The sequence below is a fragment of the Gasterosteus aculeatus genome, chromosome 16, assembly GCF_964276395.1.
Source record: "Gasterosteus aculeatus chromosome 16, fGasAcu3.hap1.1, whole genome shotgun sequence".
NCBI classification, from domain to species: domain Eukaryota; kingdom Metazoa; phylum Chordata; class Actinopteri; order Perciformes; family Gasterosteidae; genus Gasterosteus; species Gasterosteus aculeatus.
The window spans coordinates 10,094,562-10,111,728 of NC_135704.1; the positions used below are offsets into that span (position 1 = coordinate 10,094,562).

Below are 17,167 nucleotides of genomic sequence, written 5' to 3' on the forward strand. Positions count from 1 at the left end.
TCTCCAGCGCTGCCATGTCCACAGTTGGATATTTGATTTTAGAATGTGAAAAAAAAAAAAAAAAACCTGTTTAATGAATTATTCAATATCAGATACCAACACCCTTGGCAATCATGAAACTCGCCTCGTTCCGATAACAAAAAGCCCGGTTGATATTTTTCTTTGGGTCTTGTATGTCATACATGCATTTTCCTTCCCTCCTTTTCTTCTCTCCGTGGCTGCAGAACAACAAGGTTCGGCGGTTTGCCTTTGAGTTGAAGATGCAGGATAAGAGCACCTACCTGTTGGCCTCCGACAGCGAAGGAGAGATGGAGGATTGGATCAACACACTCAACAAGATCTTGCACAGCAGCTTTGAGGTCGCCATGCAGGAGAAGAGGAATGGAGACATTCATGACGGTGTGTGTGTGTGTGTGCGTGTGTGTGTGTGTGTGTGTGTGTGTGTGTGCGGGGGGGGGGAGGGGTTGTGTATAAATGTATAAAATATATATATACATTTATGTGTATAAAGTAAAGTTTCATTTTGTGTTAGTCAAAATATTATCAGAGTTCATGATGAGAAAGTTAATTAAGTTAATTAACAGTAAATAAATGTTCAACTATTTTCATAATCAATACATTTTTTGATTTGACTTTTTAGGAGAAATTGTTCAGTTTCAGCTTCTTAGTGATTTTCATTTGAAAGGATATTGGTTAAGTCACCTACCTAGTCATTGATCATCGATTAGGGCGACAAACTAATTAACCAATTGAGGGAACGTGCAGCTGATAAAAGTGCTGCAATATCAATATTTGTTTTGTATTATTACAAATCTGGAAATTGTGACTGACATTTTTCCCTTATATTTAAACAACAAATCCAGAAAATTCTCCAAAGAATAATTCTAAATGAAAGTAATTTCTTTCACTCCTCAAAATTGTATAAACCATTTTTTCCAGTTGATTATAGAAGCCACCACTGTGCTATTTTTTTAACTCAGCACAAATATGTTATTATATCAATAACTATCAGCCGCGCATGAAGATCCACTAAATCCCCTCATCATCATCATCAGTGCATTTGCTCCGGGATACTGTACGTACCCGAGGATCATTCACACCCTTCTCCCAGGCGCATATTGACGTGCTAACAGACCACCCAGGCTCTTAATACTCACCTCCTGTCTCAGAGGAGGCTTAGCCAAGGAGGAAGGAGTTTGAATGCCTCTGCACAAAATGCTCCACTGAGCCACACTAACTCCTCAGCTTCTATTAACCGCGCTGTGCATGAGAGTAAACAAACATTTTATTATTACAACAAATAAGCCATTGAGACCTGCTGTATCTTCATTTCAATCCCACTGATTCCTTTACGGTTCAAATGACTGTTTACTGAACTTTGACATGTGAGTAAGAGATTATGGCTGTTTAACAAAGGTTTGGTCTGTGCTCAACTGTCCTCGGCCTTATCCAATGGTTCCTTTTATTTCCCTCTAGATGAGGATCTTGGAAAGTCAGACAGTTCCTCGGGCAGCATGGACAGCTTTCAGGTGGGTCCGACTGTCTCGGCCGGGTGCTCGTACATTCGGTGCAACATTAAATCTCTGTTCATGTTTCACACCCAATTTGTCAGCCATTTGTGTTAGTAGATCGCACATCAAACACAAACCTCTTGTCGTGTGATTAATTAAAGCTTCTCAGTATTATTTTATCCTAAAAAAAATCAACACTGTAAATTAGATGAAGAATATTCAACACAACAACACAAAATATGCAGTTGTAGAAAAAGCTCTTTTTTCTTTCCTTTCCAAAATGACACTGTATCAAATACTGTTTTTTTTTTTTTTAAATGATTTACCGACTTACACTTAGTCTTTTTCCTGCTTGTCGTGCTGTTACATTGACGAGCGACACGCAGTAACAAAGCCATGTGTGCATGGAAGCTGGTTTTATCAGTGAACTGGGAAACAACTCGACAGGTTACAGTGTGCTGCGCTGAAATGAACTGGCAACGTTCCTCATGCTCCAGACAGTTTGTGGTTTGAGTTTAGGAAATACCTTTCTCCTCTTCTCAGAGCGCTAGAGACATCGAGTCTAGGATGAGGAACGAGACGAGATTGAAGCTGTTCACGCTGGATTCTGACACACAGGTAATTAAATGTAAAGCTCATCTTTGTTCACTTATTTCCATGTCGTCACAATTAAACTTTTAAAATGAAATCTAATCATTTCCATTGCACGGCTCTTCAGAAACTGGATTTCTCCGGGATAGAGCCGGATGTGAAGCAGTTTGAGGAGAAGTTTGGCAAGCGTGTGCTGGTGAACTGCAATGACCTCTCGTTCAACTTGCAAAGCTGTGTAGCCGAGAACGAGGAGGGGCCCACCACAAACGTAAGAATGATCTTTTTCTGGACCCAACACGCCCTAAATAACTGAAATATCATTATCCAGCTGACTGAAAACGGAGGAAATGGTTTTTTTTAGAGCAGCCGGAGCTGCTGAACGACTTCTGTTGGCACAGCAACCAGGCTGTAGGCTCAGTAATGGAGAGTAATCTGTATAATGGAGCCTGATGTCCTGCTGTCCCTCAGAACAGAAACGGTCTATTAAAGACTCGGTCAACAGGGCTCCGCACAGACTCTGACTAGACACATAGACAGATACTTTGAATGGCGTTCGACCAGCTCTCTCTTCTGGTACATCCCTGGCTTCAGATGACCTCGTCGTCTTGATGTGTGAGATATGTTTTAAGTCTGCTTGTTTTAGTGTAAACGTTGAAATATACAGTACCGGTCAAAAGTCTGGACACACTTTCTCCTTGAATTGAGTGAGAACATGTGTCCAAACTTTTGACTGATACCATATCACGTCGTGCACATTTCCCGTAGTGTTATGAATGATTTATGATAGATGAGTAAGGCGGTAAAGTGGTGAAGTGCTGAAGCGCCCATTTAAGTGGACTTGTACATTACCACTGTGCCAAAAATATTTGTAATGTAGTAATTACCTATTGTTAAAAACCATTTGGTTTCTTTAAATCATGCGGACTGGTCGGCAAAACGCAAATCCGTCCGGCACAGAATTGTTACGGTACTTTTCCTCCTCCAGGTGGAGCCGTTTTATGTCACGCTGTCGCTGTTCGACATCCAGAACGGCAAGAAGATCTCCTCTGACTTCCACGTGGACCTAAACCACCTGTCTGTAAGGGGCATGCTGCCCAGTAACACCACTCAGTATATGAACGGGGGAGGGGACACCCACCCAGAGGGGCCCCGATTGGTCCATGGAGTGCCAGAGGCATCCATGCAGTATCCAAGACAGGTAAAGAAAATACAAAAAAAGTGAGAAAACAACTCAGGCTAAGGTCACGCGTCACGGTGTCTCTGTGAGGCTGCACTGTTTACAGCTGCTCTTTGAGCTGAATGCAATTGCATGCATACAGTGATGCAAACATGCTGATGTTTAGCTGGTAGGCTGATTTTTTAGCAACGCTACACACAGTAAAGCTGAGGTTGGTTAGAATGTTTTGAGGGGAAATAGTCCTTTGGGTATTTACACAGACCTGATGATTCACTTACAGAAAAAGTCAAGGGATCAGCAAAGTCATTATAATACAGGCTGAGGGCGATACGAATGTCCGCGTTCCCCCACTTAAACGTGTATCTTGTTTTATATTCAGATGTTAAATACATACATTGATCAATGGGGAAATTCTAACATGGTCATCTTCTCCGCAGGGGGTGTTCTCCGTAACGTGCCCCCACCCAGATATCTTCCTGGTGGCTCGCATAGAGAAGGTGCTCCAGGGGGGAATCAACCACTGTGCCGAGCCCTACATGAAGAGTTCAGACTCCACCAAGGTACTGACCCCCCCCCAATGAACCTCTGGCAGCGTCTCCGGACTGAGCAGATTCCTTCACATTATTCCGCATTATACGCAGATAATCATCCTTGTTTTTAAGTGCCGACCGGTTGCTCAACACAAGCATTGACTTTGGCTGCACGAATGCGCGTGTGCCCCCCGAAGGCACTGTGTGGTGGAATACGTTACAGTGCTGCGCGGCTGAGACCAGTCGCTGTGTCAGAGCGATGAAGCTCAACTCACACCGTGTTCCCGTTTTACACCAGGTGGCACAGAAGGTCCTGAAAAACGCCAAGCTGGCATGTTGCCGGTTGGGACAGTACAGGATGCCTTTCGCCTGGGCAGCAAGGTACTCTTTAAATAGTTCACATTCGTAGTGTAAATTCTTCACACCAGCACCTCAGCCCATGGATACAAACCAGCGGTGTTTCAGTACAGAACAATAGTGAGATAAAAATGATACAAAGTTAAACCACATCATAATTAAATACAGAACTATACTCGGATGGAGTATAAATAATCAATGCATTTTTTTCGTTTAGAAATTATAATTTATATTATCCTTTTCAATCTTCTTTTAAATGTTTCTATTATGCTTCTGGATCTCCATTCATTAGTCAGCATTCATCATTTTGTGCTTATAAGCAGAAAAAGTAGTTAGTTCGGTTAAAATTTGGAGACTTATTGCTAATAGAATGATCTTAATTGTTTAACATTTGGATTATCAATTTATCTGCTTCTATTGAGGTGAAATAAAGCGGGTCCTTGCTTCTCAAATGTAAAGATTTTCATTTTTATCAGCAGAATATTTTGTAAATGAAACCTGACTTTTTCGAATTTATAATAAAAGAATAAATAGATTAATCAATCAAAGAAATGTTTCTGAGTGGCAGCGCTGGAATGTAGATATTATTTCCTATATCAAATGAAACATTATCATCCAAGTTCTTCAGCTCATTTGAACACTTTATACAGGTGCGTTCAGGATGATAGAAAATGTTCCTGACTCTTCTTCTGCTTCTGGCAGGTCTTTGTTTAAAGATGCTTCAGGGACGCTGGACAAAGGTGCTCGTTTCTCGCCTCTGTACAGACAGGACAACAACAAGCTTTCCAATGACGATGTGCTCAAACTACTCGCAGATTTCAGAAAGTCAGTAACGCTTCCGTGAATGCGCCGTACTATACGTTGTCCGAGTAGCTTTACTGATATTCTGGAAAGGCAAATTAGCAAAAAAAAATGATCCTGTAGGTTGTATTTTGTAAAATGCTGGTTAGTTTTTGAAAATGAATGTGTTTAGTTGGTGTATACCTTTTCTAGATGACCGCAAAGGCTTGACTGGAATGTATTTCTCTTTTCCCCAGGCCAGAGAAGATGGCCAAGCTGCCTGTAATCCTAGGAAACCTTGACGTTACCATTGACAATGTAGCCCCCGACTTGACAAGTAAGGCCTCTGAACTTGCTCCGAGTGAGCGATGAAAGCTGCTGAGATCAGAGTGTTTATTTGCTCTCCCTCCCCCTGCTTCTGCATATAGATTGCGTTACCTCCTCCTACATTCCCGTGAAGCAGTTTGAAGTCAGTGAGAAGACCAGCATCTTCTTTGAGGTGGAGGAGTTTGTGCCCTGCATAGCCAAATGTTCTCAGCCTTTCACCATCTTCAACAATCACCTCTATGTCTACCCCAAGCACTTGAAATACGACAGCCAAAAGTCATTCGCAAAGGTATCTCCAACTTTTCTTGGCTAGTGTTACTTTGCAGGTTGACTGACAAAGGAGGAGGAATGATATTGACTTGTTAAAATCACTTTACTGTGACTTAAAACTACGGCATGTTTCTCATGTTGCTTTCTCATGCTCATTTTTCCACTTGTGTCCTCAGGCTAGAAACATAGCCGTCTGCGTTGAGTTCAAGGACTCCGATGAGGAAGAGGCAGTCTCACTCAAGGTAAACTCACAAATCTTTCCTGCAAGTGCTTGCCCAAAGGAAGGCCCCTCAAACCCACTAAGCATTGCCCTCATTCCACAGCGCATCTATGGCCGACCTGGAGGACCGCTGTTCACCAAAAACGCCTTCGCTGCAGTATTGCACCACCAGCAGAACCCCGAATTCTACGACGAGGTAAGACACGCCGCCTAGAATGTCTTCAGACAGATATGGTGAGCCAAGACACTCGACGAGTGTGCGATAATCTGTGACCTTATTCACAGTTCAAGATCGAGCTGCCGACCCAACTCCACGAGAAGCACCATCTGCTTTTCACCTTCCACCACGTCAGCTGTGAGAGCAACAGCAAGGCCAGCACAAAAAAGAGAGACCTGGTTGACACTCAAGGTGACACATATATATTATGTGTGTATGTACTTTGTATATTATTGCATCCGGCTCCTAGCTGACTAGCTCTGCTTCCTTCTCGGCCCTTAGTGGGTTACGCATGGCTCCCCCTGCTGAAAGATGGCCGGGTGACCATGAACGAGAGTCAGATCGCTGTGGCTGCCAACCTGCCCGCTGGATACCTCAACTGCCAGGAGGCGGCCAGCAAGGTAGATTTCATCCTCCCCTTGTTAAGTGGCGATGGCTTGAATCCAGTGCAAAGTGCTGTTTTGAATAGAAATTTGAATAAATGTAAAGCCAAAGCCACAACCCACCTTTAAATGATAGTATGCAACAAAAGAGCATATTTACACACATAATGACTTGAGTATCCTGCAGGATATTCACTGAATTATTGAGAATTGTTATTGCTTTTTCCATGTATTGCAGCATTCGGGCCCTGAGGTCAAATGGGTGGATGGAGGCAAGCCTTTATTTAAGGTGTCCACTCACCTTGTTTCTACTGTCTACACTCAGGTTTGTTTCTGTTTTAACTTTTCTTAATCTGATTGAGTGCTGTGGTCTCATTAAAAACAGCGTTTGTGGTTTTCTTTGTGTTTCTCATAGGATCAACATTTGCACAATTTCTTTCATCACTGTCAAAGCATCGCAGCTACACCGCAGGTGTCTGGAGGACAACTTGTTAAATTCCTGAAGGTAAAACACTGACGACAAAATCATGGAATTCAGCGCAGATACTCACTTATACTTTCCAATTTATATTACAAAACGTTTTTTGTTTTTAGTTTTTCGATTAAATTCAATTAAAATAAAACATTCATTTTTTTCCTTCATTTTCAGTTTCCATTTCCAGTTTTTTTATATTTATTTTTTCAGCAAAAATGTGTAGACACATGTAATTGGCTAGCAATGGCAGTACGTACATGCCTGAGAGAAAATAAAAAAATACTGAGTCATATTTAAACCACAATATACAGCGCTGACACGCAGTCTATATTTCGGCCTTCGCATATTGTGTAAGTGAGAGCACATGCTCTTCAAGGATGCATGGATGGATCTGAAAAGGATTCTCATTTTGGGACCTGAAGAGAAACGTCAGACATGTTTAGAAACTTTTCAACTGCACAGTAGCTTTATACTCACTGTGGAACAGCAGACAGTCCCACTGGGATTGAGCTGAATCCCAGGCATGGGATTAACTGTTGGGCTTAATGTTGGCCTTTGTGCTGCAGCTTTCCAACAGTGCATTCTTCTGGACAATTTGTGAAAAGCTCTTTTGATTTCCATTCATACGGGATTTAGTTGTTCCTTACTTTGAGGCGATTAGGCAGATACCAGTAAATCTGTCAAATGTCAACCCCCGTGTTGGCTTCATTCTTTTTCCACTTTTTTTTCTTTAAACTCTCGTAATCCAGTTCTCGGGGTTCTCAGGTCACTCTTTCCCAGGCAGACATTGACAATGGTCCAATGCATCTCTCGGGCTCTAATGTAAACACAGCAGTGCACCCGAACAATAGCCAGAGGGTCAAACAGCAGGTCAGCCATGTTGACTGGCAGCTCGCCCGATTACTTGGCAGTGCTTGTGTTAGTTTCCTGTACGGGGCGACATGCACCAGTACCCAAACTCTGCAGTGATTGATGCATGCATACGTTTGAGATGTCTGTGATATTTTACCCTCAGAGTCTGCATGCGATGGAGAGCCATGTGATGATCAAGTTCCTGCCCACCACCCTGAATCAGCTGTTTAGGGTGCTAACCAGTGCCACCCAAGAGGAAGTGGCAGTCAACGTCACCAGGCAAGTGTCCCCCGGACGATCCCTGTTTTTAACTTTATATTCAAATGATGTTATGTGAATTAATATTTGAAATAGACTTCAGCATTCGAGTTTAAAAGAGAACATGTAGTATTTTTATTATTTACAGTGAAAATGATTATTTGGCATATTTGTCCTTATAAAGGGCATTAATTACTAGTGACTGAAAATGTGCAGGTTTTAAAAAAAAAAATGGCCCCTTCCAACATGCTTTATTTCCACTGTCTCCTTAGAGTCATGATTCACATAGTTGCCCAGTGCCACGAGGAGGGGTTGGAGCACTACCTGAGATCATATGTGAAGGTAGAATTCCCTAGCCACATAAAACGACTCAACATCTATCTTTTGTACCTGCACTCATAGCTGTCTGCATGTGTCCGGCACAGTTTGTGTTCAAGTCTGAGCCACAGACATCATCACCGACCCGATTAGTGCACGAGGAGCTGGCCAAAGCCATGACTGCTATCTTGAAGCCTTCCACAGACTTCCTCACGAGTAACAAGCTCCTCAAGGTGATACGGTTTCTAAAGCATCACACCGTGTATGATTTAAACTGCTGTGAATCTCCTCTTTATTGTTCTCTGATTGATGTTTGTCTGCCCTGCAGTACTCGTGGTATTTCTTTGAAGCCTTAGTCAAGTCCATGGCTCAGTACTTGATCGAGAGCTGCAAAGTGAAGGTAAGTCCGCCGCATCGTACTGTATGTGTCTGACTCAGCCGTGGCTGCTGCTTTTTAACAGCTTACACTCTTCACTGCGGTTACGACATGCCAGGTCTTGTGGACAGCCGCAGTGCCGCGGTCCAAGTAGGACGTATCCACAGTCTGGCCTGCTCTGCTCTGCAGTTTAATTGGCTGCATTTGTTTGTACCCCATAAACAACCACATCCCTGTGTTTAACCTCTGCTGGCGTACTGAGGAGGTCACAGTGGAAGCACATTTTTCTTTCATGATAAAAAAAATAAAGAACGTTACGGACTCTTTTAAATTGGGTTGTATTATTCAGTAACAAAGTGCCCGCTGTGTCCTACAGCTGTCCAGGAATCAGCGCTTCTCAGCTTCCTTCCATCACACCGTGGAGACGCTGGTCAACATGATGATGCCACACATCACTCAGAAATATAAAGACAACCTAGACGCCGCCAGGAATGCCAACCATAGTCTGGCAGTCTTCATCAAGGTCAGCAGCCACTGTTACTGTCATGGTGTTTGAGAGCACCGTGTGTTTTCAAGGATGTACTGAAGTCTTATTTTCTTCTGTAGCGCTGTTTGAACCTGATGGACAGAGGCTTCGTGTTCAAGCAGATCAACAACTACATCAACTGTTTCATGCCTGGAGACCCAAAGGTACATGAAACAGTCACAAAAAGCATTTACTACACATTAGGCTGTGCTACAAATGTGTTTTTGACAAGGGGGGTTTTGAGTATTATATAATTATGCTGCTGATTTGTGATTTTTGTCATTTCTTCATCCAGACGCTGTTTGAGTTCAGGTTTGAGTTCCTGCGTGTCGTGTGCTACCACGAGCACTACGTCCCCTTAAACCTGCCCATGCCATTTGGGAAGGGAAGAATATTGAGGTTTCAAGGTAAGACGATTATCAGACTCACCTCTCCATCGAGTACCGAGCCTGATTGTACTGTGAATAGGTTTTCTGTTGATATAGCACTTTTTTTGGACTCCACAGAAAGCACTTTTTTTCCTTTTTGTGTTCCTCAATTAGCTTTATTATCTCCAAATGATGCGGTGGAGCCGTGTGATGCTCTTGTCGGTAGGTTCAGGGGTGCACTGCTTGCATGCCGTCTCAAGGGCAGACAATGATATAATCAATCAACCATGAACATGAGCGGGAAAGAAATTTGCTCCAAATCCTTAAGTCAATCACCTAAATTCCCGTTTTGCCGCATCCTGATTGATGTTGCATGATTCTATATCCATCTGTTTCAAGTCGCTCTACAAACAGATTGTACTGTTTGTGGTTTGTGGCGATGTGTGTTTTAAAAGTTGAGATTGGCTTTTTGTGCAGATATGGGTGATTTTGTGTGAAGGTACGTTTTGAAGTGGTTTGGGATTTGTGACTATGACTTCAAAAGACACATTATTTACTGTCAATGCTAAAGAATCGGATGCTTATTATGCTTGTATGAAAGTTTGTTGTTGCTTTTCCATGCTTGGAACCATCTGTGAAAAGTTGTTTTAAGTATTTAAATTTACCAGATTTCTCTCACTCCAATTAATAAACTTTTTTTGTCACGGTAATCCTGAAAGCTTAATCCTTGATCTTAATCTTGTTTGTCTTTTTAATGATCACTGTTGACAGTTGTGGAGCAGCTGCTCAGTTACACAGTCTGAATCTGCACAAATCATAAACAACAAAAAACACAAATGCCAAGGTTTTCTAATTGGAGTAAAACATAATTCATTGTCAGTGAAGGAGATTACCACAGTTAAGTGGTGTTAACAATCTGTATTCTGTCCAAGCTGTCCTGTGTTCTTGTTATTGATTTATTTGTTGAATAATATAAATTAGCAACATACTCTAATTGTTTGTCACTCCATCTCCATTCACGTCAGCCAATCCTAATTTTTCCATCCGCCTCTTCCTCCACTCAGATCTCCAGATGGATTATTCCCTGACGGATGACTTCTGCAAGAACCACTTCCTGGTTGGACTGCTGCTCAGGGAGGTCAGTGCAGCTCTGCAGGAGTTCAGGGAGATCCGTCAGATAGCCATCCATGTGCTGAAGAACCTGATTATCAAGCACACGTTTGATGAACGCTACACCTCCAAAGTAAGCAGCGTCCTCTTGCCTCCCGCTCTTTCATTTCCACATCAATTCGGTCCAAGACGTTTGTGTCCTTGAGAGACTCTGGTGAGATGATTTATGTGTTTTTAGAGCCAGCAGGCCAGGTTGGCCACCCTGTACTTTCCCTTGTTTGGTCTCCTCCAAGAGAACGTCAACAGGCTGAACGTGAAGGAAGTCTCCCCATTCACCGTCAACCACTCCAACAATGTAAGGGTGCCACCTAGTGGCTTCTTTTTAACATTTCATCTACCCTTAAATCACAAGATAAATCAAAGAAATACATAAAAGCATCACGCAATACTACCTTGTGACAGCTAATCCCAACAGATATTAATGCCCAAAGAGAAGGAAGAACAGCAATGACATAAAAAGTGAACAAAACGCGAGCTGCAGCAGCCTCAGATTATTATTAACTTGTTCATGTCCTATTTTGATTCACATGGGGCCATACGAAATCACTTCTCCTTACCTACATGCCCTGTATAGTATGTGGGTCTGTGTCCATCATACTGTTGTTTTTCCTCAGAATGGAAGAGAAGATTTGCTGCTTTCCAACGCTCTGATGACACCCCCCCGATCCAGCACCTTTCTGGACACCAGCTTGCACAAAGATGTGTTCGGAGTCATCTCCGGCACGTGTGAGTGGACGGACGATTATTGGGAACTTAAAAACACATATGACATTTTTTTGCTGTTTCATTTTTTTTTTTGACATTAGTGTAAAACTGCTTTTATTTTGTTGTCGACGCAGCGTCGCCTCACGCGTCGTCGACCCCCAACATCAACTCAGTGCGACTGGCCGAGTCCCGCGGCTCACTCATCAGCACTGATTCTGGCAACAGCTTGTCTGAGAAGAACAACGACAAGAGCAACTCTCTGGACAAGGTAGAACCTCAGGAATGTGCCTGCAGAGTAACGACACACGTTCAGAGTGTGGCCCAGACATGTGACAAAATCCCCTCAGAAAGTCACCCCCTCGTTAACTTGACCCCCCCCCCCCCCTCCATTGTCCCTGCGGCTGGCCGTGGCAGACGGACGGGTTTGTACGGAGACACTCTGTCAATGTGCGGCGCTACTTTGCGGAGAAGGAGGAGCTCCCCTCGCGCATCAAGCGTGTGACCATGGACTTCTCCCTCCTCTCTGTCCCGTGCGGGCCACAGAGCGCCCTGCGGCCCAGCATTTCACTTCAAGTAAAACGTGACCCCCCCCCGCCCTCCCCCTTGGGAGTGTCCCATCTGGGAGTGTTAGTGTGTGTGTGCGTGGGGGGCGGGGGGGCAGGTTCCTAGTGTCCTAAAGCCGAAGCCCTTTCTTTGCCAGAGGATTGTCAGGCTCCGTCCTGTTTGCTGTACCACAGGGCCTCAAAGGATGTGTCTCCTTCTCCAGATGTTTATAAGCATGCTGCTTAAGGGATTTGTCACTTTGTGCTGTTTCATTTTGGCCTGGAGCTAAATGAAATGAATCTGTGCTGTGTTTGATTTTCTGTTGAGGCTGTTTGTGTTAGCTTTTATCACAATGTGTGTGACGGCATAAGAGGGACCGGGGGAAACACTCACGAGTAATTCACGATTACTGAATTACTATCAATGAAAACTGCGTCAGCTGAAACATGAGAATAAACACACCACAGCTTCACACTTTTTCTCCACTTTTCCAGGAAAAACAACATTGGCCATGAACTTATCCACTCCCCAAAACAATCATTAAAAAGCCAAAGACATGGCCTCATACTTTCCATTAAGTCACTTTCACGGTCTAGACTAACTGCTGGCAAGGCAACGTGCTTTGGTGCATGGCCACCGCCTCTCTGTGGTAGAGCTGCTGCTCCGCTGCTTTGGTTCTCTCTCCTCCCTCAGCTGGAGAAATGGTGTTTGTTTTCCATTAGCAGTTTTTCCACCACGCATAGAGCCCTGCAACGTCAGAGTGAATGATGACTGTAACCCCGGAGCTTACTACTCAATGTCATAACATCTTTAAAAGTCCTCGTGCACATTGTTGACACCTTTTATATTTTGGACAGTAGTTTCTGTAGACAGTACCTTTTTGGTTTATCTTGAGTTTGAGGCTGCGAGAAGAGATGGAGGGAGCGAAGAGGCCCGACTGGGAAATGTATTTGTCCATCCTCCCGCTGAACACATGCTTTGTCCCTCAGAACCAGGCTGCCTCGACCCCGGGCAGCTCCCTGCTGCGATGTGATAAACTGGACCAGGCGGAGATCAAGAGCCTCCTCATGTGCTTCTTACATGTGCTCAAAAGCATGTCCGAGGGTAACGCGACACTCCGTCTCCCTCCTGAATACTCACAATGTCCCTGTCTCGGTGCTTTGAACGCCGTGCTGACTTACATGCCTACCATGTCAATCTGTCCATTTCCAGATGCCCTGTTCACATACTGGAACAAGGCTTCGTCTGCTGAGTTGATGGACTTTTTCACTCTAGTCGAGTAAGATGCCTCACATTGCTTCCATGGCAATCCTGACGCTAGAAAGTGAGGCTTTGGATTTAATTGTCGTTTTCACCTCCTGTTCTTCACAGAGTGTGCCTCCATCAGTTCAGATACATGGGAAAGAGATACATCGCAAGGTAATGTTGTTAGCACCATAAGGAATGGCATGACCTTAATTGAGGTGGAAGTAACCACTGTTCTATTAGTTTGAGATCTGACCATTATGAGGATACAAAACTCATTTTTTTAACGTCAAAACATAATACCAGTGACGTATAGCCACATATTGTCTTCATTCTAGATCCTCTGTGTAAGACAGAACTGATATTGTGTGACTTTTGAAGGTAGTGACTAAATGTTGAGCACAATTTATGTATACGTATTTATGCAAACGCACTCCTAGAGGGATTTGGGTGTTCACTCTCTCTAACCTCCCACCACTTCTTCTATCTCTATTCACCTAAATGCTGGCAAGTTTAACTAAATGAAATAAAACCTGGCTCCTGCCCTCTCCTGCTTGGGTAAGACTGAAAGGGGAAACTGACTTTTTCAAGCTTAATGCATGATATCTTCTCACCAGTCGCAGTGCTCTGACACAACAGCTGGCTCTAAATTGTTACAGCAACTATATCTCCTGTTCTTATGTGCATGACGTTTGCTGCTTAAAGGCTTCATCTGCATTTAAATAATTAAACTGCATGCAAAATACAGACAGCACAACTCTACTAGAGTGGCTTTATATCCGTAAAGGTCCCCTAAGACGTTTTGTGTTACTATGACTCATTTCAAATCAAACAAGACATTTAAGTCGATTTTCTAAACAAATCTGCTTTTGCCCGTAAGACATTTGCGTGATATTTACTGCACTCGTTTGTGCCAAAATGGTGTGTTATTCACCCTAACCTGCTTTACTAACCTACTATTTGTCCATCATTGACCCGTGTCCTCATCAGGAACCAGGAGGGGGCAGGACCCGTAGCACACGAGCGGAAGTCTCAGACTCTGCCTGTGTCCCGTAACAGGGCGGGAATGATGCATGCCCGCTTACAGCAGCTCAGCAGCCTGGATAACTCATACACTTTTAACCACAGTAAGTGCCCCATACTTTTCATCAAACAGCCTCCCCTCCTCCACCCTCCTCCGCCTCTTTCTGTGTAGTCTCCTTATACACCATCATCAACATCACCCTCATCACCTGTTTAAAACCCAGCCCGCCTTCAAGCAGAAAATGGCAAAGAAGACATGGCTGCAGCATCAGGTTAGATTAGAGAATTGCTGCTAAGGTATCTCTCTAGCAACATATTGCTTTTATCTTAATGGCTTTTAGCTGTTTGCTCCGCCTGTCAAATGGCATCATTTAACTCACTTCTTTGTGTTTTCAGTGTAAGAAAGATTTCAAGTATTCTTGGAATATCTGTAGACCATGGTAAGAATGTGTCAGGTTAGCAGGAAGTCACTGACTTCATTTGGTTAAAATCAAGAGCATGCCCATTTTAACTAAACACTGGCATTCTTCCCACACCTACGGCCAGCTCATCAAATCTTTTTTATTTTGTGAGAAAATATTTTGTAAAATAATATGTAAAGGTTTCATTCCAAACTACCACATGATTACTTTCAAAGAGGCAAATGCTGCTCGAAATCAATTTGTAAATAAAAAAAAAGTTTAAATGTCGGCACTATTTGCTAACAACAACCGTGCCTCACTGTTGGGTCACCATTCATTTGATAAAAGATGTTGATTTTGTTATTAGTGAGATTGTTTCCGTTTGGAATGCAAACTTCCCCGCTTCGCCTTTAACACTGCGGTTTCATATTTCAAGAGATGTGATGTTTAGGTGCCCTCGTGGGGGGAAACAGCTTCAGCTTTTTGTTTGTGTATTACTCAGCTTACAGTCACTCGGATGCAGACGTGTTAAATCAGTCTCTGCTGGAGGCGAACGTCGCTACTGAAGTGTGCCTGACCGTCCTGGACACGCTGAGTATCTTCATCATGGGATTCAAGGTAATGTAAATACCATAGCGCTTTGCACACATTAACCAAACTTTGAAAACATTTTTCCTCAAATTGAATTTGCGTGTTTTGAATCGGATTTGGTCGCTTTCCGATGTAATCGGCTCTTTTCTCCACAGACCCAGCTGTGCACGGACCACGGCCACAGTCCGCTCATGAAGAAGGTTTTTGATGTCCACCTCTGTTTCCTACGGATCAACCAGTCAGAGACGGCCCTCAAGCAGGTCTTCACCTCACTGCGCACCTTCATCTACAAGGTGCGAAGGCGTCGGTTGGCCCACCTCACAGTTGTTATGGTCCCTCAGGGTTTCCTTATGGTCTGTCTCTCTTCTTCACCCTGCAGTTCCCTTGCACATTTTTTGAGGGCCGCGCTGACATGTGTGCCGCTTTCTGCTGTGAGATCTTGAAGTGCTGCAACTCCAAGCTGAGCTCCATTCGCAGCGATGCAGCCCATCTGCTGTACTTCCTCATGAAGAGCAACTTTGACTACACAGGTCGAAAGTCTTTTGTCCGGACACATCTGCAGGTGGGATAATCCTTCAAATCCAACATGTTGTAGAGACAATAAAATGCATCGCGTTTTCTGACCATAATGTCCTGAAGACCCTGCTGGCCGTTCTATCAGCTTCATCCTTCAAGGTCTTTCTTAATCATGTGATAAATGCTTTTTAATTGAATTTTGCACATTTTGTTGCCAAGGAAACCGCATCCTCTATCTAAGGGGAAAAAAGTGTCTGTTTAGCAATTACTGTATAATTACACGTACAGTTTCAAGTTCTGTGGGTTCTCAAACATTGATGAAGTAAAGTCAAAATATTGTAATAATGCAAGGCTTGTACAATAGAATGACGATAATAATCTGTATTCTTAGGTGGTGATTGCTGTCAGTCAGTTGATAGCTGATGTGATTGGCATTGGAAGTACCCGCTTCCAGCAGTCGCTTTCAATAATCAACAACTGTGCGAACAGCGACAAAACTATTAAGGTCTGCAATTCATGCATGTGCATGTTAGCATCAATGTAACAGTTAGAATAATTAGCGTGACTGACTCTTCTTATGTCTGCATCATCCTCAACAGAACACGGCCTTCCCATCGGACGTGAAGGACCTGACCAAACGCATCAGAACCGTTTTGATGGCCACTGCTCAGATGAAAGAGCACGAGAGGGATCCAGAGATGCTGGTGGACCTGCAGTACAGCCTCGCCAAGTCTTACGCCAGCACGCCGGAACTACGCAAGACCTGGGTGGACAGCATGGCCCGGATCCATGTGAAGAACGGAGACCTGTCAGAGGTCTGTGATGAGGGACTCTGTGGCAGTTTGAATCTCATCTATTTTGTGGGATGATGTTTCGTGGGCGATGCCGTCCTGTAAAATAATGAATCATTTCAACGGCACTTTGCTCGTGTTGTTCACAGGCGGCCATGTGCTACGTGCACGTCGCAGCACTTGTGGCGGAATACCTGCGGAGAAAAGGTGCTTCGCTGATCTATTTCCTCTTGCATTCCACACCACAGCTCTATTGTGTACATTCAGCGTCACGTTTCTGGTTTTGCTTTGCCGGATTGTTAATATATATTGTCTTGTACTGTGCTCAGGCATGTTCAAGCAGGGATGCTCGGCGTTCCGTGTCGTGACTCCAAACATTGACGAGGAGGCGGCGATGATGGAGGACGTTGGCATGCAGGACGTGCATTTCAATGAAGTATGTGTGCTATTGACCATGCTATGAATAAAACAAACCAGCATGGATTCAGTCTGTGGTCCGACCACATCATACGTTTTATTTGATTTGTACTTAGATATTTTGAAAGTAATGTAATAATAATATTCATATATATTCATATTTTTTTCTTCAGTTCCCTAAAGTCATAACATTCGGTCATGATAGCAGAGGAAATGATTTATCGAGTAC

The 17,167-nt window shown here is 43.6% G+C and overlaps 1 protein-coding gene across 8 annotated transcripts in view; it reads left to right on the forward strand.

Annotated features, from left to right (window-relative positions):
- LOC120834010 (dedicator of cytokinesis protein 9) overlaps positions 1 to 17,167 on the forward strand; it is a 58,883-nt gene that overhangs the window by 36,350 nt on the left and 5,366 nt on the right. For 3 of the 8 annotated variants that reach the window (XM_078090417.1, XM_040201724.2, XM_078090418.1), the window contains exons 8-46: positions 225 to 399; positions 1,477 to 1,529; positions 2,055 to 2,129; positions 2,230 to 2,370; positions 3,088 to 3,300; positions 3,717 to 3,839; positions 4,108 to 4,190; positions 4,869 to 4,991; positions 5,204 to 5,283; positions 5,375 to 5,562; positions 5,720 to 5,785; positions 5,867 to 5,959; positions 6,049 to 6,172; positions 6,263 to 6,381; positions 6,602 to 6,688; positions 6,779 to 6,868; positions 7,854 to 7,969; positions 8,221 to 8,290; positions 8,374 to 8,499; positions 8,595 to 8,666; positions 9,019 to 9,165; positions 9,249 to 9,332; positions 9,464 to 9,575; positions 9,711 to 9,758; positions 10,601 to 10,779; positions 10,885 to 11,001; positions 11,321 to 11,432; positions 11,546 to 11,679; positions 12,944 to 13,058; positions 13,167 to 13,233; positions 13,326 to 13,373; positions 14,190 to 14,326; positions 15,126 to 15,241; positions 15,370 to 15,507; positions 15,594 to 15,776; positions 16,122 to 16,235; positions 16,330 to 16,545; positions 16,671 to 16,728; positions 16,851 to 16,957. In XM_078090417.1, the coding sequence (XP_077946543.1) occupies positions 225 to 399; positions 1,477 to 1,529; positions 2,055 to 2,129; positions 2,230 to 2,370; positions 3,088 to 3,300; positions 3,717 to 3,839; positions 4,108 to 4,190; positions 4,869 to 4,991; positions 5,204 to 5,283; positions 5,375 to 5,562; positions 5,720 to 5,785; positions 5,867 to 5,959; positions 6,049 to 6,172; positions 6,263 to 6,381; positions 6,602 to 6,688; positions 6,779 to 6,868; positions 7,854 to 7,969; positions 8,221 to 8,290; positions 8,374 to 8,499; positions 8,595 to 8,666; positions 9,019 to 9,165; positions 9,249 to 9,332; positions 9,464 to 9,575; positions 9,711 to 9,758; positions 10,601 to 10,779; positions 10,885 to 11,001; positions 11,321 to 11,432; positions 11,546 to 11,679; positions 12,944 to 13,058; positions 13,167 to 13,233; positions 13,326 to 13,373; positions 14,190 to 14,326; positions 15,126 to 15,241; positions 15,370 to 15,507; positions 15,594 to 15,776; positions 16,122 to 16,235; positions 16,330 to 16,545; positions 16,671 to 16,728; positions 16,851 to 16,957 (4,449 nt within the window). Of the gene's footprint in view, positions 1 to 224; positions 400 to 1,476; positions 1,530 to 2,054; positions 2,130 to 2,229; positions 2,371 to 3,087; positions 3,301 to 3,716; positions 3,840 to 4,107; positions 4,191 to 4,868; positions 4,992 to 5,203; positions 5,284 to 5,374; positions 5,563 to 5,719; positions 5,786 to 5,866; positions 5,960 to 6,048; positions 6,173 to 6,262; positions 6,382 to 6,601; positions 6,689 to 6,778; positions 6,869 to 7,853; positions 7,970 to 8,220; positions 8,291 to 8,373; positions 8,500 to 8,594; positions 8,667 to 9,018; positions 9,166 to 9,248; positions 9,333 to 9,463; positions 9,576 to 9,710; positions 9,759 to 10,600; positions 10,780 to 10,884; positions 11,002 to 11,320; positions 11,433 to 11,545; positions 11,680 to 12,943; positions 13,059 to 13,166; positions 13,234 to 13,325; positions 13,374 to 14,189; positions 14,327 to 14,618; positions 14,663 to 15,125; positions 15,242 to 15,369; positions 15,508 to 15,593; positions 15,777 to 16,121; positions 16,236 to 16,329; positions 16,546 to 16,670; positions 16,729 to 16,850; positions 16,958 to 17,167 lie in introns of all 8 variants that reach the window. The other 5 variants (XM_040201733.2, XM_040201726.2, XM_040201736.2 and 2 more) reach the window with 2 other exon arrangements.